Below are 27,985 nucleotides of genomic sequence, written 5' to 3'. Positions count from 1 at the left end.
TGTAACCCACAAGACTTTCTGTGTGTGACTGGAGACAGGTGTGAGTCCGCCACTGCCTCAAATAGATTATTGCAACCCCACCCCACCCCCACATTCTGGTGCCTTTGAATAACCTAGCCATCCTCCTGACTTGCAACCATGACAAACATGCCTGACCTCGGTCATCCTGAATGACATCACTGCCACATGCCTCCCCCAGGCTGAGTGAAGTTCTTCAAGGGAGCGTGTAGTATTACCTCTAACCAGTGGGTGGCACTGTCACTCTGAGAGCCCACTGTGGAATAGGTCTCATCTTGTCATGGTTCTGTCAGGCCTGTTTTGTCAGACTGGCTGAGGTGCCACACGCTCCCGTGTCCATCATGGCCACCGTGTGTATTTATACCCGCTATGGCCTTTGTCATATTTGCAGTGAGGGCTGCTCTGAGCACCAACCACTGGAGACTTGCGCTGTTTTCCAATTGACCTCAAAATTTCACAGTGTCATTGAAAAATGCTGCACATCGGTCTGCCACAAAGGAGCAGATAATGAGAAGAAATCAGCAGGGCATTCAGTGGCCATTCTCTTGTGTTAATGTCTTTTCTGTCTCTTGTTCTTCACAGCATTGTTCGTCTCCCTCGCAGAGTGTTTACCAGAGTGTGTCACCTCACATGGGTCTATTTTTAGCAGGGGAGAATTGTGCTGTAGTGTGTTTCTGTGCTGGGGTGGGGCTTCGGTGAAGAGCTTCAGAGAAATATGGTATCTGGTAATGGAGTGAAGTGAAAGGAAAATATTGTAAATGGACACACAGAGCCCGTGTCTAATAATGGTAAGAGTACACAATACATGACCTCTACCTGCCTTTTGTAGAGAGTGAGAAAGCATATGCATGCAGTCTGGAGAGGTACAGCTTTGGAGCTCTGTGTTTGTAATGGTCCCATGAAAAATATACATTTCTTACAGAGCTGCATACACAGAAAGGCGTACATAAACATGTGGTTGAGCTGTAAAGTAAAGGTTTGCTCACTTTCCATCGCAAGGGTGTCATTTTATTTATGCATTTTCTCTGCCCACTCAGTCATTTTGAGGATGGCAGAGAAATGCCCGAGACAGGTCACTAGATACCCACATTCATATTTTAGGGCAATTTAGAGTCTCCACCACACCTGACTTGCATATGTCTTTGGAATGTGAGAGGAAACCGGAGGAAACCCACGCAAACACTGAGAGAACAAGGACAAACTCCACCCAGAAAAGTCAGAGGAGCAAACCTGGATCCTTTTTGTTGTGTGAAACCGAGCTGCCACTTCAATACTGCTTCTTAGTCAGGCTAGATATCGTTTGAAATCTGTCTATGCTAATGCGAAAATGCTACCCTGCGTTTCGATATAGTTACAAAGGAAGGAAAATAAACATTGATCAAGCCAACTTCTTCATGTTAAAGGACCAGCGTGTTAGATAGAGGAGGATCTATTGGCAGAATGTGGCAGAAGTGAAACATAATATTCACACATATGTTTACAATGGTGTATAATCACCTGAAACTAAGCACTGTTGTGTTTTTGTTACCTTAGAATGAGCTCTTTATGTCTACACAGCGAGAGGGTCCTTTTCCACGGAGTCCGCCATGTTGCATCGCCATGTTTCTACAGTAGCCCAGAGCAGCCACTGTAGGTTCTCCTACATGCTTGGAAAGGGAAGGGTGAGGCTAGTGGTTTTCAGTTGGTTGCAATTTGCAACCTCACCACTAAATGCTGCTAAATCCTAGACACTGATCCTTTAAAAGTTCTCTCAACAATAGCAGCCATAAAGCCTGCAGTCTTGCAAAATTGTGAATTAAGTCAGTAGATACCTAATTAAAGTCCCCCTCTTAAACCATTGACTCTTATAAAGTGTTATATCTGTCTATTAAATGCAAAGCTGCAGCCAGCTCATAGATGGATAGATAGAGTACTTTATTGATCCCCTAAGGGAAACTGCAGTGCTGCAGCAGCAATTCCCATGTCACCAAACACACACAGTTTACACTAAGCTGACATGAGGTAGGTAAGAAAGACATGAGAGTGGTATCAGTCTCAAGCCTTCAATCCTCAGTGGCATTCAGTGTTAACTTTTTGACACTCTTTGATGCTTGGTGTTGCAAACACCTTGCAGTCAGTATTAAATAATTACTGAGGTTCAGTGCCCAGTCCTAGTTGTGGGGAAAGGATACAGCTGCTGCCTTAAAATAATGTTTTGATGCAACACAACTAATGTCAGAAGTCATCTGTAGTTTAGCCTTCAGTTTCCATGTGTCTGGACAAACAGATTGTTTCTATCCAGACTGGAATTACAAAGTGATGTACGAGCAGGAGAAAAGAGAAAAGCCTCTCAGACATCACTCGCCACTGATAATCTTTGATCATTCCCGTAGGATCCCACAGGCAACACATCTGCTCCAGCTTTGCTGCCAGGATGTGATGAGCAGAGGCAGCACATCCTTTAATTACTCTCGTTTCAGCTCTATTTATACATCTGCTGCCAGATCCTTCTAATGCACAAAAAAATCTTTGTTCCTGAGAATTTACAGAGAAAATGTGTTTCTTTTTTGTGTTTCTTTTTTTTCCCCTCCAATACAAAGTCCTCTGTGTTCCCACAGCTATCCCGGGCCACTACATCTCATTTAGTATGCTGTTGTATCAAACGATGACATCAGCCCGTTCTAATTGTTTCCAGACGAGGCAAGGCCTGAGTTTTCATTTTATTTTCCGTCTCTTAGCGCAGGTCTCAGCCGCTGAGCATCCAGCAAAAGAAGATAATGAGAAACGGTGCATGATGTCATGTAGACGGTGCATGCAGCGCCAAAGTCTTGTGACAAAGTTTCCAGGAAGTTAGCTTTTCCCCTGCCGTTTCCTTCGCTGTCTTTTCCTCTGCTCTGTCTTTTTTCATTCTCTTCACAATGGGAAAATCCAGTTTTTTTGTTCCTCTGATAACATTCAGGTGCTGTATCCTTGGGAACGCACCTGATAAAGGCGTTTTTGTGTGTAGCTGACCTGCAGATGTCTCTTTGGCCTTCTCCCATGTGGCATGTATCTAACTTTCCTCATGCTAAAACAAGAAGGAAGAAGAAAAGAAGGGAGGGCAGGGAAACTGAAGGGGGGTTGATAGAGTAGGAGCTGAAATGCAGAGAGGCCATATGTATTGAGTTGAAGAAATGGCGTTTTATGAGCAGAAAGTGGGCCTCTGCTTGGAATTCTCAATGACATCATTCTGGAGCAGAGCGCCATGCAGCCGGGACTCAGGAGATGGAGTGGGCCTTCACCAGACGGGACGGCTAGACCGGATCGTAACACTAGAGGAGGAGGAGAGAGACGCAGAGGCAGGCAGACAGAGAATTACACAGGCTTACTAAGTGTCCTGAAGTTTGTGCAAACTTTTACAGCTCAGCTTTACCTGGAATTTATCTAATGAGATCATCTCAGCGGAGCTCTCCTTGATGCTTTGAGTGATGCTTAGAGTGATGCTGCCCTTGAGCGTCATGCTGAAACAAACATGTCACGCTTGGGGCTTACATGGGGCACATGTTTGCCTTCAAAATGAGACCATGATATTGCTTCATATCGCATTCCCAAACAAATAAACTCTTGTTAGCCACTCCCTGTGGTCTGCCAGCAAAACAAACCCTGCAGTGGGGCTAATATCTAATATCATGCACGCATTTCAAAATCTAAATGCCTGCCTCCGTCTGCGCCTCTTGGATCCTCACTTCTAACAAAATGAGTAATGAGGACGCCTGTCTTATTAAAGGGGCCTTCTAAATGGGATTTTCTCCTTTTTTCTTGTCTGTTTTGTTTACTGGCTCTGGGATAAATTGATTCCAGTAAAAGCGGTGAGATTGCGTGATAGGTGAGATCTGTAAGCTGAGTCAAGTATCGGCAGCTCCACGAGGCATCAGCAGCTGTAGTCACCGGAGTACAGAGCCAAGGTCCCAAACTGAAATAGATCAGTTGGCCAGTTACTGTCTGTCTGCCTTTCTGCACATAATCATTCCGCCTGAGTCACACATTGCAAGTAAGTGTGTGCATGTCTCCTGCTGTGATCTGCAGCACGCATTAAGATATGCATCCTTTTTCCTTTTAGTTTTGCTTTGTCTCTTGTTGTGCGTCTTTTTCGTTTGAAGAAGTCTCAGATGAAAACAGTTCAGAGAAGGTGATCATTTTAGGGGTTCAGGCCTGTAATTAGAGGACATCAACATCTCCCTACAGAGACTGGTGTGTGTGTGTGTGTGTGTGTGTGTGTGTGTGTGTGTGTGTGTGTGTAGATGATTGGTGTCCCTGTAAACTGGCTCCATGTGGGAGCCATTCTCCTCTGTTTCCTGTGCCTGTTGTCATTATATAGAAAATACCTTTGACTTGGGGGCAGTTTACCCAACCCCCTTCTCTCAGAGGGGTGATTAATCTCTGGCCTGTCTCAACAACACGGCAGAGCCCAGAGATGAGGCACCATCAGTTTGGGGTCTGCTACAAGTGTGAAGCTGTACTGGAGTTCCCGGTGAGCTTTCCGATGATGGTGCCATATGGGTGGCATTTTAGCAGTATGGCTATAATCCATAAGATTAAACAGTTAATCTTGATTGATTGATTCAAAGGAGGTAGAAAATAGAATGGCCAGAGGTGGACACTGCTGTGATTTTCTGCAGCAGGAAGAATCCTCTCTGATTCTTTTCTTAGTGCACATTTAACAGACACTTCTCAACCCTGAAAGGCTCTATTAATAGAGGTGCTCTCTTGTATTTGCCTTCTCTACCCACTAAGTCCTTTTACGTTCGTGCACGAAAAGGCGAACAAAAGGTACCTCTGACATTCAAACCCTCCCAAACCCTGTTCCCTTCCCTTCTGTCTTTATGCCACCTTCTCCTCATACATTGTCCTTTTACCTGTTCCTCCATTCTATCCCATTGCAACTTATCTACATTACCTGTGCACCTAACTGGATCAAGCTGTCACTCTCTCTCCCTCCCTCCTCGCTGTGCTTTCAACACCTTGCTTTATCTGTCATTCCCACCCCTCGCTGTCTCAAGCTCTCCTTTTCATATGTTTTCACAGTCCCTGATAACATGGCTGAAAAATGTGACTTTCTTCTCTGCTCCGTGGTCATTTCTGTGTCCCTTCCCGGCACAATTAGTGTTGTGCAGGAGGTATTTCATCCCTTTCTCTCTCTTTCTACCCAGCTACAGAGCCACCACTCTCACACACCCCCTTCCTTGCACCCCGCCCCCTTCCATATTGCTCAGGGCCTGGCAGAAACCCACACTCCCCTGTCTCCCAGCCTCCGCCCCCCTGATACTCCTACCAGCCCGGCGCACAGAGGACAGAGAGGAAGAAAGAGAAAAAGAAAGAGCTTCATTTGTCAGTCAGAGATTACAGACTGCCACTTAGCACTGACCATGCACCATCCATGGGGAGCCGTTTTCACAAGGCAAAGAAATGGGACCTTCTGGAAGGAGTAGAGGGCTACAAGCTATAGAAGACGGCAGTTTAGAGATGTGTCTGTCTGTTAGAGAAACCTTTTAGGCAGTAATGGGGACTGGTGAGGGGGACTGCTAATGTTTGGAGTCCATCGTCTTGTGAGTGCCAGTCAGCATGTGGTGTTTGCAGTGTAATTCAGAGAAGACCCAGTCGCTGCTGGAACTGGAGCTGAATGGCTGGTAAGAGTCATGGGAGAGTGTAATGTGTGTTTGTTTTTGTGTGTGTGTGTGCTCTGTCATTGGACGAGGTTACACTGGGCTGCCAGAGCCCATAATGCTTTGTTTGATAAACAGCAGAGAGACGTGTCGTATGTGTGCTTGAGAAGAGAGCTCCGAGCACGCGCTGAATCGAACCGCTTCTATTGTGCTTTTGCATAACGCACGCTAGAAGATGACAGGAGTAATGTGGAGCTCCAAGCTAAGTCATGGAGATCATGAATTTTAAAGTGGGGTCTGCCATTTCGATTTTGCCTCACAATGGAAAACAGATCATGTCCCTTCTCTAAGTCACTGTATGCATGTGCTATCATGGTGTGTTTAGTCTCACTGTACAGAATCCATCTGTGAGCTGGATTGTAACCCCTCCTGCTCGGCTGAAGGGCATTCCTGTGGTGTGTCGTGGCCCTCCCACTCGCTGGCCGTGACTGCGTGCTTTTTCATAGCTGGATCTTCAAGGGCAGGTGCTGACTGTAGTGTGGAAGAGTTTAATTATTCATAACTGGAAGATAATGACAGTGGCTCTGTTGGTGTTGTTGTTGTTGTTGCATGAGTCTTGACAGGAGGGAGGAGGAGTGATGCCATGATTCAGACAGAATGAGGCCTGGCAGCAAGCAGGGGAATAGTATTGATTTCTTATTGCTTTAACAAGTATGGGGATGTCATCAAGAAGGCATCAGACCACTCGTCCCACTTGCAGCCGAGTAATTCTGAGAAAAATCTGATCAAGTGCGACGTGCCGAACGCTGTTAAAAACCATACCAATCCATAATCAGCAGGCTTCATGTAGTAAAAACCAGGTGCCTTTCATCTATTCATCAAAATGTTATGATTGTTAATTTTCCACAATAGGTTGTGATTGGAGTTCTCAGTGCGAACTAAAACAGTTTAATGCCTTTGTGCTTTTAAACTGTAATTGGGGAAAATGTGCAGATGCACTCAAGATAATTTGGTTTCTGATTGGATTAGATGCGACATGACAGTTTCTGATAAGTTCAGACACTCACGTCCTGAAGCTCCCAAACTGAAGTATAGAAGTTACAGTAGTTTTCAGCCACGAGTCTTATGAGCCTCCAGTGGACTGTAGACTGTCTGCTGCAGACTCTCAGGAGTGATACTGTCAGACTGCTGGCCAGTGCAGCTCTCCAGTTTGCAGCTGTGTCATACTGTAAATCCCCAGCCTGCTTTCTCACTGTCTTTTTATAGCTGTTACAAAATCATCCATTTGTGTGGTTATTGGTGTAGAAGTGACTGATATACCCGACTGTTTACTGGCATGTTTACCTTTTAATGCTGGACTTCATTAACGTGTTACTGTGTGGTCTCCTTTTAGCTGAAAAATCTCTCTCTGTGTTGCGAGGGCTTGTGCACGCATCGCGCATTTGTGAGCTCTCTGAGTTACTATGAAGAGAAACAGAATCGGCTGTTGTTGTGACTGAAGCACATTTTTAATTTGATCGAATGGGTCAGTTCACTGGCTGTCTTTACACAAACACATAAAAACAGGATTATCACTTTAAGGCAGGAAATCGGTGCATTGCAATGCATTTACATGGGTTGCATCAGTGTTATTACATATATTTTCTCTTCAACCCCCTCATGAGGGTTGGTAAGAATCAGATTTCCTCAGCAGCCATGTTAGTATTGCAATTAAATATTACCAATACAAGATGGTTTTACACATTCTCACAGTTTGAAGGTACACTACGCAGGAAGTTTGGGTTACTCTTTGTACAAATTCGACCTTCATCCTCGGCTCAACCGACTTTGCAGACAGACACTGAAATGTTCAACCTGTAAGTATGTACACGCAAGCTTGCAGCAGTGAATTTACAGTCAAAACCATAAATGTACAAATTTACAAAACTACCACTAGCACAGAGTCTCCCACGATCAGCATTTGTTTGACCTCAAGGGTTATGTCAAAATGTAGTTATTCACATTGGTTTATAGTAGGACTTAGTGTGTACATACACTGCTTGTGCGCTAATCAAGCTAACCACAGCATCTCCTTGTCAAACATAAAACTGCATGGTATACCTTTAAGAAGCCCTGTTACCAGTGTATGTGGCCAGTCTGGATTTTGTGTTTACATCAGTGTTTCTGGAATCAGATTGAGATTACAGGCAAAAATGAACTAAGTTTATAAAGTATGTTTATTTATATAGCACCTTTCATGAGCAGAGCTTCGCAAGTGCTTTGTGATAAAAAAAAAAATAAGACAACAGCTAAAAAATAGACTTCAGAAGAGTAAAGCACCATAAAGCAGAAATAAAAAATAGGAAAATCACACAAAGGCAAGGTGGGTGAGGAGTAATCAGATTGCTGTCGTGGAAACATGGCATGTGGAAAAAGTATTTTATAAATACTGCATAATGCATGATGCTCATTTCAGTGACTTTTACATTCACATTTGAATTCAATTATGCCCTCTGAAGAGAGCAAAAGAAACACATCTTAAAACACAAATTAGAGGTTGATTGGAAAAACATGCAGGAACGTAGCGGTTTATACACTTCTGTGTCTTCTCTGTGACGTCGTTTGGCAGTCATGTTAGTTCCACACTGCAGCTCTCTCTTCCTCCGTAGCCTCAGCCTGCACTTCATTAGCCTTCTTCTATTCCCAGAACTCCTGTAGATGTGACTCCTCTTTTCCGGGATGGAGGAATGTTTCTCCCTCAGGTCCGACTGATGGAATGGGTTGAGGCCTGGGCAGGGGTCTGCGCCTGTTTATTCAGGATGTGTTGAGAGGGAAGGAGGGGAGAAAGAGAGATGGTTGACCCCCCCCGCTCCAACCCACCCCCCAAATCCCTGGATCCCATGGCTGGAAATCACTGCCAGCTGAGTTGGGATGCTTATCCGTGCCTACATCAGAGCTAACCGGGACTCCTGGTGGATAAAGAGTCAGACTGAGCGGCAGACACCACTGAGCAGTCATTGCTAACGTCGTGAGATCATATTTCAAGGAACATACAGACACTCAGGAAGTGGTCCAGGGACAACAATCGTTGCTTCATCCTTCATCTCTCAACGCTGGTTGTACAATCCTCATACGTTACAGAAACAACATGTGGTCATGACTTTGAGAGTTCTGTCTGAACCATGTGGAGTCACTTCTGCCTCTTGAATAACATCATGCAACTTCCTGCTCTGCTGCAGTTCTTTATAAGTCCCATTACATCTTAAAACATCAGCTCTTAAAATGCTGCTCTCTCGTCCTGTCTTCCCCCTTTTTCCCGCCATCACGAGCGACTGACCTCACTCTGTGCAGTATTCAATGACCTCAGAGCAAATATGACTGCAGCACTTATTCCCGCTCTCTCTCCTCTGTACACTCACTATCAGGCACAGTCTGGATGTTTGGTTGGTAGAAAGTGAAGCAGAAAGAACGAAAAGGGAAGGACAGATGCTGCCTTCAGGTCCCGTTGGGGAAAAGCAAAGAAAGTACTGTAGCTGTAGTTAGGACTTTATGCCTTGAATGTTTTTGGAGGTGAAAGGGTGACAGAACAAACCCCAGAGGAGCACTGTATACCTACTTAAGGCAGCTTGTAGTTTATTGTGTTATTAAATGTAGATTCAACTCATTCCTTCAGTTGTATTATCAGATTACAGAAATTGACATTTATTTTGGTCAGCCAATAATTACACAATTAGGCAAAACAATAGAGGGGCACTTTTTCCCTTCAAAATGGTACAAGACACCAAAATAACATGACATAATGGAGCTAAGTCTACAGCCATACTAGAAGGTCCTTGAGGCTGTGCTTGCACACAGCAGTGCTTTGAGCTGAATGCTAATGTCAGCATGCTAGCATGTTCACAGTGACAACGCTAACATGGTGATGTTGAGTCGATATAATGTTCATTGTATTCGCCATCTTAGTTTGGCTTGTTAGCATGCTAACATTTGCTAATTATCCCTAATCACACATTACAGCTGATGTTGATGGGAGTTTTATAAGTACAGGACAAATTGATGGTGCTAGATGACAAGTCAAAGTTATTACAGGCCACCCTGAGGGGGACATGACTATGTACCAGATATCATGGTAACCCAGTAGTTCAGAAATTTCAGTCTAGACCAAAGTGGTGGACCAGCAGACAGATAAACTTGGCTAAATATGCCCCTATAGACTGAACACACTCAACCTATCTGGCAGGAACAAAAGCAAAACAAACAGCAAACAGAAAGTTACAATATCTCAACAGCACATAGGACAAAATGCCATTTTGGTTAAATGTTTTCATCTCATCCAGTTCAGTGATCAACCTTCTAATGTAGAAACCAAAAATGACCACCGGCTGTATTCTGGTGCTGCAACAGCATGTAAGGTGTGACTTTTAACTCCAAGGATGACGGCGTCACAGTTTGCAACAACAGATGGTTGGGGAGAGTTGCCCCAGCAGCAATTATGCAATGAAGTCTGATATTCACTGTATCGTGCAAGGTTTTGTGTTGGTCTCGCAGTCTAAAGGCCACCACTGTCACTGTGTGCTTGCCTGTACTTCAACACTGTGTGGACCTACTGCTATGAGGGAGTTACAATGAAGTGTCATGGTGGCCTTGGCTGACCCTGAATGGGTCATCTCCACTCTGACAGAAGGGAAGGAGGCCTCTTCATGTGATGAAAGTGAACACCTGTGCCACTTCAGGACATAGTAACATTTCCAGTTGCATCCAAACACATGCTGCCTAACAATAGTTGGAGGTAGTTTGGCAGCCACGGCAGGCCAACATGTTCTAATACTTCACACTCAAATGTTTGGTTGAAAAGCAGAAGTGCCTTTTTGGGAAAGATTCTAGTCTCAAAAGCATTTCTATTGGTTTAGAAGCATCTGAAGCCCTTGCAGTGATGCAAAAGGCTCAGTTGTACGAGTTGTAATCACCTACAGTGAACTTTGGATTTCTGTCACATTACGCTGAATGCATTGTTACAGACTGAGGCAGGCAATGTGCCTTATCTTGAAATTTCTACGAGGCTTTAAGTAATCACAGGCTATAGTGAACCATGCATGACCATCTTTTGCAGACATTTCGTTGGAGCGCTGTGCTAAGTGGGGTTGCAAATCAGTAAATCTGTATTCAGTTTCAAGTAAAATGTTTCTTATGTAGTCGCAAAAAGGGTGAACAAACGCATCTGCTGTTTGAACTTTTGACCATATTCAGTTCCACTTTTTCACGCAGCATTGGTTGCAGCTTGCTGTCTAATGAAGGAAGTGGATTGTGTGCACTGTATGGGTGTGTCGAGTCACGGCTCAGACACATTAGGCTGCCAGTGAACAGTGAATGCACTGTACCGTGTAGGAGAAGAAACGTTAGTTCGTGTAATGTTAGTTTTGAGCAGGTGGGCACAGCATACACCCACATTTCAACCATTTCTAAGGGACAGCTGAAGTTGTATTTGCTCTGTCATTCAACTCTAAACTGGACTTTGTAATGCTCACTGGAACAGCGTGTCGTTTCTGGCAAACATGATGTAACTCCTATTGGTCACTGATTGGCTCTTAAGGTTGCATAAACTGTAGTTTCCTGCAGGAGTCTGTGCACTCTGGACTTCCTTCACAGAGAGAATGGTGGACAAGATCTGGAGGAAGAGTTGGCATTTCATAGAAAATAGACGGTCTTTTCGCAATAAGCGGTCCTCATATAGTACTGCAGAATGTAAGAGTGAGTGAGTAACCTCTTCCTTTTTTTGCATTGTTTGTATAAGAGGTAATCGTACAAGGACAGTGGATGATGGGATGTGTATAATATTTGGAGAGTGTGTATTTGGCATTTGTATTTTTTGAATATAGCACAGCAGACTGTATATTTTCAGTAGTAATTATTGCAGAGATGCGTGATACGATTCACACTCTGCAGTTCACTTCTCTAATACCATACTTGTTTGTATATTGCATAACAGATACTGGACTGCTGAATAAGACTTTCTTTTATACAAGCTTAGGCCATAAGTCTCTGAAGTTAAGCTACTTTTTGCTCTGACAGTCCATAAGATGGACCAGAAAGACAGCTGTGATTAATCTGATAATACTTCAGTCAAATTCTGACTCAAAACTTTCATTCTTTTTGTGTAACCTTCGTAGCGAGAAGATGAAATCTTTAACCATCTCTATGTTTTCTTATTGCAGTGTGGAAGGGGATGGACGGCCCAATGAGAGCCCTTCCCTGGATGGTGGAGCCACCTATGGCCAGGGCCCGGTGACTCACGGCTCTGCTATCAGCCCCGACCGATTTGACAGCCCGCTTTACAGTCACGGGGTCCAACCTGGGCCTCAGAGACCCCGTCGGCCCAAGCTCCAGCACTCGCAGTCCATCCTCCGTAAGCAGGCTGAGGAGGAGGCCATCAAGCGGTCCCGCTCACTCTCTGAGAGCTATGAGCTCTCTGCTGACCTCCAGGACAAACAGGTATTTCAAGTAGCCCAGCTGAACAGTTCAGCTTTGGAGTTGGTGGATGTTTCTTATATTTTCATATAAAAAAAATTGTCACATGCATTTTTTCTTAGAAAATTGGGACTTGTCTTATCAGAATCACAGCTGTGTGAGATTATTCTTGGTACAAATATAGCAGGAAAAGCTGTTGTGAGATTGTAACAGCGCCAGTGACAAGTGGGAGAAGCAAATTATCAGTGACATCCAGGAGGATGAATTTCGAAATCAACTACAGCTAAGAAAAGCAATATTCCTTGAGTGGTACAGTTTCACTGTTAATTTACTCCATCCTCTCTCCAGGTGGAGATGCTGGAGCGTAAATATGGTGGACGATTCATAACTCGGCATGCGGCCCGCACCATCCAGACGGCCTTCCGTCAATATCAAATGAACAAGAACTTTGAACGTCTCAGGAGCTCTATGTCTGAGAACCGTATGTCTAGACGCATTGTTCTCTCCAACATGAGGATGCAGCTCTCGTTCGAGGGCCCTGAGAAAGTGCACAGCTCCTACTTTGAAGGGAGGCAGGTGTCCATGACGGAGGATGGCACCCCACTGTCCATGGTGCAGTCTGAATGTGGAGATATAGAGGTCCACCAACAGGCCAACATGGCATCTCACCCAGCCCCGCAGGGTGACCTGACAGATGCCATCACGGAGCTGGAGGACGCCTTTTCCCGGCAGGTCAAATCTCTGGCCGAGTCAATAGATGATGCACTGAACTGTCGCAGCCTTCAGGGGGATGAGGGTCCTGACCCAGAGGCCATGGGCTGCTCTAAAGTGGAGAGGGAGGTGCCCTATCAGGTGAAGTCCCACCGCAGGGCAGCTGGACGCTTGCACGATGAAACGATGGCATCCTATAGTGATGTTACTCTGTTCATTGATGAGGAGGACATGTCCCCCTCCATTGCTCTGTCGAGGTCCGGGGACCAGCCCTCCAGCACAGAATCAGACTTGCGGTTGCGGTCAGTCAACTCCTCTCAGGAGTACTGGCCTATTGACCCCAAAGATGAGGGTCGTGACACAGACACGAGCTGCCGCAGCACTCCGTCTCTGGAGTGCCAGGAGCAGCGTCTTAGAATGGACCATCTTCCTTTGTTGACTATAGAACCTCCTAGTGACAGCTCTGCAGAGCTCAGTGACCGGTCTGACCGTGGCTCGGTCAAACGGCCGCCTGTTTATGAACCACACGGCCACATCGTAACCTCATCCCAGGCGAGCCCTAAACACATTTCCCACGGCCCCCCGCCGCGAGCTCCTTCCCGTGACGATGACGCACCCCTTCGCCACCGCCACCGCCAGCTTGAAAGCCACTTGGCCATCAATGGCTCGGCCAACAGGCAGAGCAAGTCCGAATCCGACTTCTCTGATGGCGACAACGACAGCATCAACAGCACATCCAACTCCAACGACACCATCAATTGCAGCTCCGAGTCCTCCTCGAGGGACAGCCTACGAGAGCAGACGCTCAGCAAGCAGACTTACCATAAAGAGACTCGCAACAGCTGGGACTCACCCATCTTCAGTAATGATGTTATTCGTAAAAGACACTATCGCATCGGCCTGAATCTCTTCAACAAGTAGGTACTCAGCTCAGATGGAGCAGGTGCTTGACCAGTGTTTGCAGTGATTAAGGGCCTAACAAATGGATGTGATGTTCGAGAAGCCTATTGGAAAATCATGCACTCACTGTGTGTTTCATTATTAACTGTAATCAGCAGCATTAATATCAAATGCAAAGGTATTTTGAGTGTAATAATATTTCTTTGAGATTCTTTGTAATATAAACTGATGTAGTTAAAATTGAGTCTTTCCTAAAGATGAATTTCTAGGTGGTGAGAGAATCAAACATACTTTGAAGAATGCTTTAACACAACCTGTCATTTATGCATCTGTGTTACAACAGTCATTAACATTTAAGCAACTTTAATACAATGTATGTATTTTTTTCAATCTGTTTTGATTCTGTCCAGATGTTTATCTTCAGTTTCAGTGAATAGATCATTATGAAGCACATGAACTCTCACCTGAACAAGTGTTATTTTCTCAGAATTCAAGATGAAGCAGATTTTTCTCACCAGTTTTTAAATTTACCTGCATCTGAATGATTTATCAGGAAGCCAGAAAAGGGCATCCAGTACCTGACTGAGAGGGGATTCATCCCTGACACACCAGTTGGCGTGGCTCACTTCCTGCTGCAGAGGAAGGGCCTGAGCAGGCAGATGATTGGAGAATTTCTCGGCAATCGGCAGAAACAGTTCAACAGAGATGTCTTGGAGTAAGTATGATCCCTCGTCCACATGCACAACAACAAAAGAAGGTAGTATGTACCAAAACATGGGGGCCATTGCTGTAGATAATTTAAAAAAGAGGAAGAGTGGCTCAAAAGCTCAAACCCAGAAATCCACATCTTCAGGACCCGAAATCCCTCAAAACATCTTCTTTTATAAATACTGAGGTGTTCTCTGTGATAGAATCTAGGCCAGCTAAGCCCTGTGAGATATAAAAGGATTGATGATGAGCACCAAACCTGCTGTATGCCATGTTTGTGTTTGATTTGTCTGTCTCCATCTGTCCCCTTGTGCACCAGCTGTGTGGTCGATGAAATGGACTTCCAGGGCATGGAGCTGGACGAGGCTCTCAGGAAGTTTCAGAACCACATCCGTGTTCAGGGGGAGGCCCAGAAGGTGGAGCGGCTCATCGAAGCCTTCAGGTTAGATCACACACTGACATGAAGCGTTTCACAGTGAACGATTGTGTTTTAGGAGAGTCAGGGAGGAAAACTCCTGTGCTGTGTTTATTTTTGTACTTTCATAAAGTACAATATATCTGTTTCCCGTTGTGGAGAAAGGTTGCTCACTCTGAACCTGCACAATGATCACTAAACCACACAGTTCCTGAGCACATATTTCGCAAAAAGTTTTGCAACAAATCATAAATAATGTATTGTGCTTATGATGCTAGAAAAAATTTATGCAAAGGTTCACTGACTTTTGAAAAGTTATTGCTGGGTTTATGCAAGGACAACCAGTTCTTACTGTTCTCTTCTGGAGGTGTAGAGAACACTTCCTCACCATGAGCTTGGTTCACGTGTTTGTGTGCGTTTTGTAATCCGAGGTTGGTTGTAAGTTGAGATGGGTCATATTGTTCTCCCGTCTCTTGTTTCCAGCCAGCGCTACTGCATCTGCAACCCCACGGTGGTGCGGCAGTTCAGAAACCCGGACACCATCTTCATCCTGGCGTTCGCCATCATCCTCCTCAACACTGACATGTACAGCCCCAACGTCAAGCCCGAGAGGAAGATGAAGCTGGAGGACTTCATCAAGAATTTGAGAGGTAGTAAAAGCAGTGACTGATGTGAGGATGCAAGGATACACTATTTATGAACAAAATATATTTACTGATATTTCAACATATGCTACATGCGTAATAAACCCTTGAACGTAGTTTAAAGTGTATATTATGCTCTTATAATATGATCTCTTGCAGATGAATGACTAGTTTCTTTGATTAATTCTTCCTCATTATCCGAGTCTGGTGTTCTGACAATGCATTTTAATACAACCCTTGACTTTGACTGTATGCTGTATCGTAATTCGGCTCTCCCCTGTGTGCCAGGTGTTGATGATGGGGAGGACATCCCGAGGGAGACTCTGGTCGGTATCTACGAGAGGATCCGCAAGCGAGAGCTCAAGACCAATGAAGACCACGTCTCACAGGTGCAGAAGGTTGAGAAACTCATCGTGGGAAAGAAACCAGTGAGTATTGTTATTATTTAAGTTCAGTAGAAGGTATTATGGTTTTTTCAAGGCATGACATGAATCTCTGAGGCATCTTTGGCCTATAAGATGTAGCCAGTGTTGATTTTTTTCTTTACTGAGTACTGCCTAGAATCACTTTCTACAGATAAGAAATGACACTTTACTCCTGATTTACTAACTCCAGCACTTACAGAGTCATAGAAGGAACAGGGAGATTTTGGAAAATCTGTCCTTTATGCCTTTGGGTATTGTTGTGTGAAAGGGGACATGGGCCTGGGCTTAGACCTTCATGCTGGTGATTTTAACACACCCAAAGCCCTTTAGAGGTGTCAGAGACTGCTGCAGTCTGATGAAAAATGGGCACTTTCTGCCACCGTAGCATGTTATACTTCTTACTTAGTTTTAGAGGGAAAAGTGGTTGAACACAGCATTTAATTAACCAGCGTAAGTTACATTACAATCATCAGTTGATTCACTAATCATTAGTCAGTTTATTTCTGTGTATGAATACTGAGCATGAGCTATTATTTAATTCAAGTCTGACTGTGCTCAAGCCCGTCAGGAGCAGCATTTCGGCATTATTCTGCAGGCAATGATGTTGCTTTCATGTGTGAAGGTTAAAAGTGTGATTAACCTATGCAGCCTTGGGGAGAGGCATATCTTGCATGGAGGACTTTGTTTCAGTTGGTTTCCAGTGGGATGGATGGGTTGCTCTGCCAGTAATAATTTAATGTATTGAAAAATGATCCCCCGTCACCATTTAGCTGCAGAATTAAAAGCCCGGGAGGACTTTCGGTAAAACGTTTTTAGTATAAAACCACATTGGGATTCCTCTCCATAATAATCGGGTCCACTTGTGCCGCTTAGAGCTGGCTTCTAGGGGAGGATCTGATCTGGAGGATCTGACTCCCTCGAGTCCAGCAGCAGAGAAAGACCACCACCCTGTATACTGAATCCAATAAGCTATACGTGCACAGTCTGCAAAGGGCAAATCCTTATATGTGTACATTAATATGAAGGGGAGATTTTCAGGTTTTCGGGGCTATAGTAACAAAACAGCTGCATATAACATCTTCTCTGTCCTCCCTTTTTAGATTGGATCGCTGCACCATGGCCTGGGATGTGTAAGTAGGCTAAATATCCATAAATCACACTACTGTATATTTGATCAGGCTCATTCATTATTTCACTTTATGTGCACAGCTTCCTCCCTCTGAACGCTGCACTTAATGTTCATCATGCAGGTAGTTTTAGAGTCAGATTACTTACAGTGGCAGGAACTTTTCCCCCCTGAAGCATCACATCTGTTACTGAGGGATGAGCTGTCTCTGCTGTACCCCGGAGACAGAATCGACAGACATAAATTCTTGGGTGGCATTGAGCTGCAGTGTTTACAGTTTCTGTGCTCAGCAGGGTGTACATCACCGCTGGGTGCATGCCATGCAGATGCCTCTTAGTCGCAGAGTGCACTGTAGCTCCCCCATTTTTATGGAGATTATTAGTTGTCATAATTTTTATGGGAGGAGCGATGCGCTGACTAAGCACTAGTTGTACTACATTATTTTGTAATATATTACTGCTCTTTATACAGTTCCATTGGTAAATGTTCTGGACTCATTTTCTTGTATGTGAGTTCAGGTTAACAGTTTAACAGGTTACATCTGTGCATAAGGCATAAAAATGAAGGTAACCATTGCAACAATACTTGTGCTACATGCTATATTACCAGTGAACTAAAAAGGATGACAAGCAAGCTTTAGCTGCTACCTTAGAATCAGCTACACTTCCTGGGTTCCATGTTAACATACACACTATACAGGATCGTGAGAACTATCCTCCGCTTCTGCTGTCATGGTATGAGTGCGATAACACATGGCAAGGTGGCCCGTCTGAAATTCCATTCTATCCACTACATACTCAATATATGTGCTATCGTTCAGCATCCTTTTGTGTAAATAAGTAGTAGCATGTATCTTTTCAAACATACTGGTCAGCATGGAAGTGCCAACCAACCTCACCTCTCCCCGCATTTGCATATCATTTCATGATAGCCACAGATGAACTCCTTGTGGATCTTGTGGGCACCTTCGTCGACAAATTCTTAAATTACTGCACGAGGCAACAACTAACGTTACTCCAATGTTTTTTTAATATGTAACAGCCTGTGTGAAATGTAATGGTTAAGGCTTGTTTATTGTGATCATGTGCACCGGTGTCCAGTGTTTGCATGCAGAAATGGTCAGTATGCATTAATTTCACATGCTATTTTAACATACTCAGTAGTTGTTAGTATGGAATTTTTGATGGGTCCCAAGTATCAGTTCTCTCGACGAGCCCATTTAATCCCTCTAAATCTTCAACAACAGGTCACAAATGAATACTTTCATTTAAAAGATGGCTAAATGATTTCTATCCACTGTAGTTTTTGCTGAATGTTGCTGAGTCAGGGGTAAATAGTTCATTTGTTTGGAACTATTTTGAGCTGCAGATTTGGTGCATGAGTATTTTTCATCCTATTTATAGGAACATGGACACTCAGTGCAACATTGTGGCTCATTTATGGCAGTTTAACAGTTTTTGGACAACAATGGAAGTACAGAAGAATAAGCTATATCAGGCTGTGGCTACAGAGCCGTTAATAGGATCAGTTCATTGTCACTTTTTTTCTTTTCATGAAATTTGTTGACAATAAGAAAACTATGGAATCACCAGATTTTACACCGCTTAAGACATTTTTCAACAAGCATTCCAACTTTGAGGATTTGCTGCTTATCTTTGTCTTCACTGGGTTAAGTTAAAGACTTAGAGTTTAAATAACTGTAACAGTCATTCACTATTTTCTGACATTCTATAAACCAAAGAATTAACTGATTAAATAATCAGCAGATGGCTGAAAATCAGAACTAGCTGCAGCCCTAATGCCTAATGCATCATAGTGAACGCTGTGAAGAATGCAAAACACATTGGAGCAAATCAGTCATCCTTTTGCTACACCTCCGTTAAAGTCTGCTCTGAGGAAGAAGTGACTTCTGTTCCCTATTACCTCGTGCACCGAGGCCATAATGACCTCTGAAGTGTCGGTATCTGTGCTCCTTTTTTTTCTGCCTTGTAGGTGCTGTCGCTGCCCCATCGCCGGCTGGTGTGTTACTGCCGCCTGTTTGAAGTGCCAGATCCCAATAAGCTCCAGAAGCTGGGCCTGCATCAGCGGGAGATCTTCCTGTTCAACGACCTCCTCGTGGTAAAAGCCCTCTCCTCTCCTCTCCTCTCCTCTCCTCTCCTCTCATCCCCTCTCTCTTTAGACTAACCCTTAAATATTCTCTTTGCGTGATTTCAGGTAACCAAGATTTTCCAGAAAAAGAAGAACTCGGTGACGTACAGCTTCAGACAGTCTTTCTCTCTGTATGGGATGCAAGTCATGCTGTTTGAGAATCAGTGTAAGTGTTTTATTCTGTCTTTATCCCTGCAGTGTGTTAGCTGACAGTGTTTACATCGCGGGGTTTGATTTAGCGCAGTGACACATGCAGCAGGAAGGGGAAGTCAAAGCAATGGGCTGTGGCATCGTTTATTCTCCCAACTTCAGACAGATTCGCCCAACGTGTTTTAACTTGGTTTTGATCAATGGCCCTTGTGTAAATGCCTCTCCCTCTCTGTTTGCTGTTGCCCCAGATTACCCAAATGGAATCAGGCTTACATCAGCGATACCAGGTGCGGACATCAAAGTCCTCATCAACTTTAACGCGCCCAACCCCCAGGACCGCAAGAAGTTCACAGATGACCTGCGAGAGTCCATTGCCGAGGTCCAGGAAATGGAGAAATACAGAATAGAGTGTGAGCTGCCTTTTTCCCCCTCCCATCCCCCTCTAAGTCTGCCTACCTCAGGCTGTGTGAAGTAGAAACAGGGCATGGTCTCATTACTCAACTGTGGCACTTTACAAGGGAGACTTTTTACAGAGTTCACAGGATGGCTAAGAGAGGGGAGAGCCGTTTTTTTCTGGACAATCAAAAGGCAATTTTGTTAAGACATCCAAGAACAGGATGTTGGAAATTATGCAGATGAATAATGGACATTCATGAGTTTCAGACAGCGAGAAGTGGCTGAATACATTACCGAGAAGTTATAAAGTCATTCCCTGGCCGGAGTGAGATGTGAAAACCACTGTCACTTACCTCAGCCTTTCCTTGGCTCCTTTCCTTTCCACAGCTGAGCTGGAGAAGCAGAAGGGGGTGGTGAGGCCCAGCATGTCGCAGAGCTCCGGCCTGAAGAAGGAAGCTGGCAACGGGAGCATGAACCGCGCCAGTCTGGATGACACCTACGCCATGGGAGAGGGCCTGAAGAGGAGCGCCCTCAGCAGCTCCCTGCGAGACCTCTCCGAAGCAGGTACAGCCAAAACGTCTTTGGTGTGAACCAGCTGATGGAGAAGGCTCTCCTTCTGTCATCCACCTCTCTGTGATGATATCAAGGGGATAAAAATAGCAAAATGTTGTTTCACGGCACCATACATTGATTTTAGAGTTCTCCCCTTTAAATCCACTATCTAACTCACTCATGATTGATTAGTTTGGTCTGGACGGTGTGTCCTTCAATGTTTAACTTCTTTTGTACTTGGCATACTTTGTTTTAGAGAGACTTAAGGCGTTCGCCACCTGTTCCCAATTGAAAGACTGAGCTCGGGCCTATTTGAGAAGAAGATAAATGCAGTTTTTCTAGATTTGTCTTCTCAGTGATGAATGAAATTGCCAGGCAGTTCTCACCCCCGATCATTTGGATGAGTTTACTCCTGAACATTCCCATTCATGTTTTAATCGTCACTTTTTTTTTTAATTTAGCACTTTTGCACTCCTGAGTTTCTTCTATCCGAAGACATTTCATGACAATCTTGTGTTCTGTTTTGTTTTTTTCAAACACCATGTGCCTTTTCCTCTCACGTATATTTGTGAACCAAACAAATCGGTGCTGATGCGAACCATTCTCAAGCAGCAGTGAGATCAAGATTTAGTCTCAGTCTTGTTGTTAACAGTCATTTCACATCCATGAATATCAGTGTTTAACACAGCCGCTCCGCCTCTGAAGCAAGAATGCATTTCATTCATTACAGATAACAACTATGTGAAGTTATCAGGTGATTAGCTTGATAACAAAATGAAATCCAGTCAGGGGTCTGTCCTCGCTGTTGGTAATACGATACGCTTTGTTCTCACGATCACTACCTCAATGGGAAACGATAGGTCAGTCAGTGAAGCGGTCTGCAGAAGTCCCTCCGCCCTCCTGTCTCCCGTGTTTTTCGATGCAGGATGTGGCATGTTAGTGGGGTCATTTCTGTTAAGTGTTTTCTTTTTTCCTTTCCTGCCATACTCCATTTCATGTGTATTTACTGTGTTATTTCCATACACATCAGGTATTTTCCTGTATATGTGTGATTATTGGTCATGTATCATTGGCTGAGTGTGCCTATAACAACAGCAAGAGAGCTCTGTTCGCCCTCAGACCTGTATATGCCTGTACATCCCATGTGCAACAACCACTGTATTGCTTTTGATGTGTCTCCTCCTTTGTGACTGTCACTGAGACTGGCTTTTCGCCAACCTTAACCCTTGTGCAAATCTACATCTTGTGACAACGTTAAGAACGAGTTGTCACGTTTTAGCGAGTCACAAATTTATTTCGGCATTGAGTTTTTAAAAACAAACCGCAATCTTTTGGTAAAACTTCACTGTGGACGTTCCTTGGTCCGTCAGACTTGATGCTCATGGAGTCCAAAATTTGTTGAGATTCATGGAAATGCATTCAAATTTTTAAGCATTACTTGACTGAGCCTCCACTTCGAAGTGCGTTTCAAAACATGAATTTCACTGCAGCTTTAGTTCTCAACCTGAGTGAAGATGTGATTTCGCTATGCAGCTAGCCGCAGTACCACCAGTCACCCACCACCCTCCCAGACCTGAACGCGCTCCCCCCATTCCCGCCCATATTTGGAACTTACTCACAGTCACAATCCACTGCGCTGCCCCCTATGGGACAGGCGGGCGGCCTAAACGTCTGTAGTCGATCCAGGAGTGCTGACGATCTCTAATCTGTGGTATTGCATGTCTCGGGCAGGCAAGCGGGGGCGTCGCAGCAGTGCAGGATCACTAGACAGCAATATGGAAGTAAGTTGGAAGCAGCTGGTATCCAAGCTACTCTCTATGTGATGATGTGCACTGTGAAAACACACCATTTATTTTTTGGTCTTACACCTTCTTTGCTCCATAGACTCAGTCCATTTGTTTGGATCATTTATTTTTCTTCCTGGGATGCCTTATAACCTGCTTGCCTCAGTTAGTGTGCATGCATGGGTTGCCTGCCTCTGATCCTGCCCCTTTGTGGAAGCCAGAGATCACCTGTTTTGGTCATGTTATATGACCAGTATACACTTTATCTTCAAACAAGCATGACTCTACTAATCCCTCTGATCCCTCCCCTTGTCGCCTGTCTCTGTCTTTCATTCAATCACATCCGAGCGGTTTTCATTTGGTTCTTCTTCTCTGTGGCAGGGTGGTAGCTCTGTGACACACTAGGAAACTGTACATCTCCTGCAGCCCCTCCTTCTGTCCGGGCCTTTCTTTTTCCCTTATCCACAACTTCTCTTAAGTGCTGTAAGGTTCAGGGAGGAACGTAGCCTTCATAGTCAAGAGGTCCGCTGATGGGCTTCACACGGACTTATAAAGATGTGGATTTCATTCATTCATCTTTCCCTCATTTCATGTGTTCATGAGTTCATGTGTTGGGTTGAATCTGGGACCCTGAAAATTTCATTCTGCTTTCAAAAGACGTCATATGGTCTTTCTCCAGTCTTAGATGAAGCATGTGCCAAAGGAAACGCTTTATTAGGAGAATTCCCACCTGGATAGTGAGCAGTGTTGGACCCCAGAATAGGGGGAGAAAGTGTCCGGGCCTGTTGTGAAGTCTGCACACTAGAGCTTAGTTCCTCCTGCCTTCTGACTTCTAGTTGAATGCTACTGTGTGGATGACAAGTTTGCCTGTCACATCCTCTGCATGTGGAAACGATGCCTCCATTGATTATAACAAGTTGCATGTGTGACTCTGAGAGGGTTTGGCACACTGACTGCAATGAAGATGAAATGTTGTCTTTTCTACCCCTGTTAATGTCATTATTTATGCTCCCGATGGTATTCATGTAATTGCTCTTGTTGCTGTTTCAAGCCAGTTAGCTCCTCGACAGCAGAGCTCCTTTGAATATAGGCTCCCTTCACATTGAAGCGGAAATATTCGTAGTGTTGCTGCTGCCTACCATGAAAACATTTTTAGTTTCTCATTTGCATGCCCTATAACATTTTGCTACTTGTTTATCTGAAATAAGAAAGCTGTGAATTCATCCTGCTGGTGCCTTGTAGCTGTTGTGCAGCAGCACTTGCACAGTGTCTGACGGACATGCTGTTACCTTTTTTCCCGCCTGCAGGGGTCCATCATTAGCAGCCCACACACACGCCGGAGAGCCACCACGCCACGTGAGGGCGCACCACGCGGCCATCACTCCATCCCAAACTCAGCATCGACTTCCATCCTTGGGTCGCTCTTTGGCAGCAAGCGAGGCAAACCGTCATCCCAGAGCCACTCTCCTTTCCCGCCCCCTGGTCACCCCACCCTCATATCCCACAAGCCCCACCCGACCAACCTGCACCACACAGCACAGGTGGGACACTCAGTGCAGCCCCAACTCCACGGTCACCATTCCCACTACTGCCAAGTCCCACAAAACCCGCCGCCTTACCACCACCACCACCACTACCACCCCCCGCCACACACGCAGTACCACCAGCACCCGGCCTACACCTCACATCCACACCAACACGCCCATTCGCAGCACAGCCATTACAGCCAGCATTCCCACCACGCCTCACACTCCCAGCATGCCCCTCACCACCACAGTCAGCAAGCGGGTACGGCGCCTGGCGGACCCAAACCCAAACACAGTGGCATCAGCACCGTAGTGTGATGCTCCCAACACAGAGATGAGAGGCGAGGAAGGGACTTAATGAACGAGGGACAATTGCTTACACCAAAGGGACTGACAGCATAACTCTATGGCCTGTCCACTGTGTTTTACTGCTGCTGTGATGGAAACCAGTCACATGCAGTCACCTCTTTCACCTCCAGGTCCAACTAATATGCAGGATGGAAATCGGACTCAAATCTTCCACCAGGGGCCTTTTACTTGTTTGCCTGATCATGGGCCTGGCCCCATCAGGGTTTTGTGGGGGCTCTGTACAGGAAGATGCTCTATGTTTTCCACACACACACACACACCGCCCGGCCGTGACGGCTGCAGAGAAAATGCGTTTTTTCTCACCAACCCGTCCACACTGCTTCATCCCCTCAATAACCTGTCTCACCTTCACATAATCGGGAGGAGAGACAACCTGAGACGAGAACATAGCTGACTGTTTTCTCTGTCGTAACGATGGCAACATTTCCTGTGCACAGCCTCTCGGAAGTCAACTTTCAACTCTTTGGTTTGCAGATCCTACCATCATATGAATGCAATTTGTTGTTGCCTCCCGTAGAGCTCATATGTAGTGAAGAACCTAGATGTAATCATTTCACACTAACTTAAATCAAAGGACAGGTTAAACAACTGAGTCGACCGTCTCAGTCATTGTAGTTCTAGTGCTGTATTTACTGTAGATGACAGCTATATGTGTTGTCTCCTAGCTCTCATAAATAAATGTGCCAATTATTAATGCATAATCTATTTAGTCAAGACTTCATGTACAGTATATTGTGCGTAAAGTAATTTGTAAGATTATACTTACAATTATTATCAGCAAAAATGAATTCTATCAGTATTTTACTGACTCTGTGGTAACAGGATATAGATCTGAAAGGAGCGAACTCTCATTCAGTCCGGCCCATAATCTGTGGTGGAAGTTTTGCCTTTCAAATGGATCAGAAGGAGCCTCTGGATGGCAGCTGTTGCATATGGGCCTCAAAACGCTGTGCTGTCACAGCTGAAGCCTCAAAGCAGACTTTTCCTGTCAACTCACGCAAACGATAAACTGGGTTGTTTGGTTGGTTTAATCTCAGTTTACTACTCATACTGTGGCTGCTTCAACTGTACAAAGTAATGACGTTTTAAAGACAAATTTGGAGCTTGAGTTCATGTCACAAATGGACACACAGAAGGCGTTGAACACGTTAAGTCTGTTGCCTTTAACATATGCGACAGCTGCTCTTCTTGACCCTTCAAATCAAAAACAGAAACACTTTCTAATCTTCTTTTGCCTTGTTTAGTATGTTTCGTTTAAATTCGCCAACAAGGTTTGGTGAGCGAATAAAATCAGTTCTTACACAGTAAAGTATTTTTTTCATCTTTTTTTCTATCATATGTGCAATATCTTTGTAATGATTTTGTACATTAAGAACAACGTGTCCCTCCAATTTCTGCATTTTTTTTTTTTCTTTTTCTTGTTGCGTCATTATTTATTTATTTTTTGTTTTGGACCCCTGTCAGAGTCTTTCTCAGTAAATTAATGTGCGGCTGTCCTCGTGGTCTTAGGAGAGGTACAGACTTGGAGTTCAGTGGAATGTCTAGTAAGTGATTTTTGCATGTAATGTTATTAATGTGAGGCTATCCTCTGCACATTGTATAACAAATCAGTGTTACCATAGCAAGTTTAAGTGCAATCATGTTCAGAAAACGCAGACTTGTACTGAGAGTGGAAGTCTGTTATCTTGTTGTCCAGGATGAGATTCAGGTGAAAAAGAAAAAAAAAAAAACTTTTTTCATTTCAGAATATATAAATACTTACACAGTTCACAGTGGAAAGAGGAATGTGTGTATATATTTTAATAAAAGGAAAATGCTTCTCTTTGGGCTGAACAGAAATATTTTGCTGGATAAGCACATATGGAAGAACACTTTCATTTTTTCAGGAAATGCAATTATAATATACAAAATGCAAACTGAACAAAGGAACTGGGTATATGTAAAGATTAACTTTCTACATTCTACAAATAAGAGTCTATTCTAGTGTGTAAATTAGTGACAGTAAACTGTTTGTCCCAATATTCAGGTTGTAAATGTATTTTAACATTCACAAATAAAACCATTGCCATAAGTCAGGCTTATTCTCACACACTTTTCCTCATGGGAATTAACAAGGAACGTTTGAGTGGCAGACATATCACATATGGGACGCTAATGATCGCTTGAATGTGTCTTTCCATTGATTTCATATCTTTGCTATAAATCTGAAATCTTGGGATGATGTAAAGCCGCAGAGTCTGTTGATTTTGGTGTGTGTTGTAGTGCTTCGAATGTCTGCAGTCATTCTTTTGTGAGAAAGTACCCCAACATTGCACTGCATGGATCAGCCTGTGTCCAATTCACTGTGAGCTGATGGGGCGGGGAGGGGAGGTGGGGGGGGGGGGGGGGATCAGCCTATAAATTTTGACTTCTCCTTTGGTTTTGATTAATTTGGAGTTTCCTGATGTTGACGTGTTCTTGTTGTTCCACGTTTGGCTGGTAATTATTGAAGCTCAGCATGCATCCATCAACGAAGCCATTGTGTAAATTACAAACCTAAAGAACATTGCACTTCTGTTGCTGAGGGCTTTCATCGTGTAAATATGGGATTTTGATGTGCAAACTGATGAACTGCTTGGAAAGAGGGTTTATCTTTATGAAGCTGTAAAAGGGACCACGACAGGGGTTAAAAGAACTGTACATAATGTGTATATGATCAGTGCTCTATTCTGATATCTGCAGTTAAGATCAGGATGTATATGCATCACCTCATAGATGGACGAGAGGAGTGATATATGAACATATCGATTGTCTCTGCCTCCAGCTGTCATGAACTGACATTTGCTGTAGAAATCAAACACAGACTGTTAGAAAGTTCGCTGCCATTTACACCCAGCTCTCTTTTCATACATGCACCCCCCCCCACCCCCCCCAAAAAAACACACACACAAACATACACACATCCTGCTGCAAGCTGTTCAGTCTGGCGCGAGACACATTTTAAAAAAAGGAAAAGACAAGAATGGCCTCATTTATATGTGCATTCTGTTTGTACAGTGAGTAGTGAGTCAGTAAGACCCCAGTTATTGTAAAACTTCAACTGTGACAATGTTGAGAACGCAAAATAAACGAATATATGACTTATGGTACGCATGTGTTGTTTTTGCTCTCGGTTTGGTGGTTTGGGGAATTCGGATGTTTTCTTGTGTGCTGTGGAGAGGTGTGGGGCTTTGTTTCCTGCGCTTCCTTTTTTGGCAGAGGCTGGGCGTGGTTCTCCAGGTGGCTTGGGCTCCAACACAGCTGGGACTCATCACAATCAAGCACAGCATGAAGACTGTGGACTGCAGCGGACTCGTGGCCAGATTGTTTCCGCTGCTTAGTGGTAGAGTTGGCCGTTTACTAGTGCTACCTGCGAGTATCCGTGTATATTTAGTTTTGTTTCTCTCGTGTCTCTTTCCTTTTTTGCTCAGTGAGTTCTCCTGCACTGGTCTCCAGCTCCAGCGTCTCTGCCACCACACTGCCCAGCCTCTTGCCTCCACCTGCCTCGAGCCTCTAGTCCACAGCCATCACCACTTAGTTTCAACTGTGCCTCCACCACCACGTGCCTTCAAAGCTGTACTCAGACCACCTGAGCTCTGTGTGCTCCAGTGCTTCTCTGAACTGCTCTCCACCTCAGTACCTCGTGCCTCACCAACAATTCGCAGGATTGCCCAGCTACTAGTTTCCTGCACACCTGGAGTCTCTTTCAATTATCAATTCAATAAATTCCTGTTTAAGTCTTACCTCCTGTCTGCTTGTCTGCTATTGGGTCCAAATCCTGCCTTAACATGTGTTAGAGGTACTTCATTCAGCAAATGTCTTATTGAGCACTGAGTCAGCTGTTAGTGTGAATCAAAGGAAACTCTTTTCTCTTTTTTTGGTATAATGCATTTTACATTAGTGCCTTATCTCTAGGCTCTCATATCATCCACTTCCAGGCTCCAACAATACTTTCCACTATAGTGCTGCAGCATTTCCACTAGAGGGCATGCATTAAAGTGCTGTGAAATGAAAAGGGAAATCGGTGCCA

The 27,985-nt window shown here is 44.4% G+C and overlaps 1 protein-coding gene across 8 annotated transcripts in view; it reads left to right on the top strand.

Moving 5' to 3' along the window:
• The window catches only part of iqsec1a (IQ motif and Sec7 domain ArfGEF 1a), a 92,158-nt gene extending 65,093 nt beyond the window's left edge, over positions 1–27,065 (top strand). For 4 of the 8 annotated variants that reach the window (XM_076741902.1, XM_076741903.1, XM_076741905.1 and 1 more), the window contains 13 exons: positions 11,831–12,107; positions 12,432–13,711; positions 14,248–14,409; positions 14,722–14,844; positions 15,301–15,467; positions 15,750–15,889; positions 16,987–17,016; positions 19,005–19,130; positions 19,227–19,326; positions 19,559–19,720; positions 20,094–20,270; positions 21,990–22,039; positions 23,350–27,065. In XM_076741902.1, the coding sequence (XP_076598017.1) occupies positions 11,831–12,107; positions 12,432–13,711; positions 14,248–14,409; positions 14,722–14,844; positions 15,301–15,467; positions 15,750–15,889; positions 16,987–17,016; positions 19,005–19,130; positions 19,227–19,326; positions 19,559–19,720; positions 20,094–20,270; positions 21,990–22,039; positions 23,350–23,886 (3,331 nt within the window). In that variant the 3' untranslated portion in view covers positions 23,887–27,065. Of the gene's footprint in view, positions 1–5,239; positions 5,664–11,136; positions 11,371–11,830; positions 12,108–12,431; positions 13,712–14,247; positions 14,410–14,721; positions 14,845–15,300; positions 15,468–15,749; positions 15,890–16,986; positions 17,017–19,004; positions 19,131–19,226; positions 19,327–19,558; positions 19,721–20,093; positions 20,271–21,989; positions 22,040–23,349 lie in introns of those variants that run through there. The other 4 variants (XM_076741909.1, XM_076741910.1, XM_076741908.1 and 1 more) reach the window with 3 other exon arrangements.
• Positions 27,066–27,985: the final 920 nt, after the last annotated feature.

This window comes from Chaetodon auriga, chromosome 10, assembly GCF_051107435.1.
Source record: "Chaetodon auriga isolate fChaAug3 chromosome 10, fChaAug3.hap1, whole genome shotgun sequence".
NCBI lineage: Eukaryota > Metazoa > Chordata > Actinopteri > Chaetodontiformes > Chaetodontidae > Chaetodon > Chaetodon auriga.
This window is presented reverse-complemented; position numbering and strand designations above follow the sequence as displayed.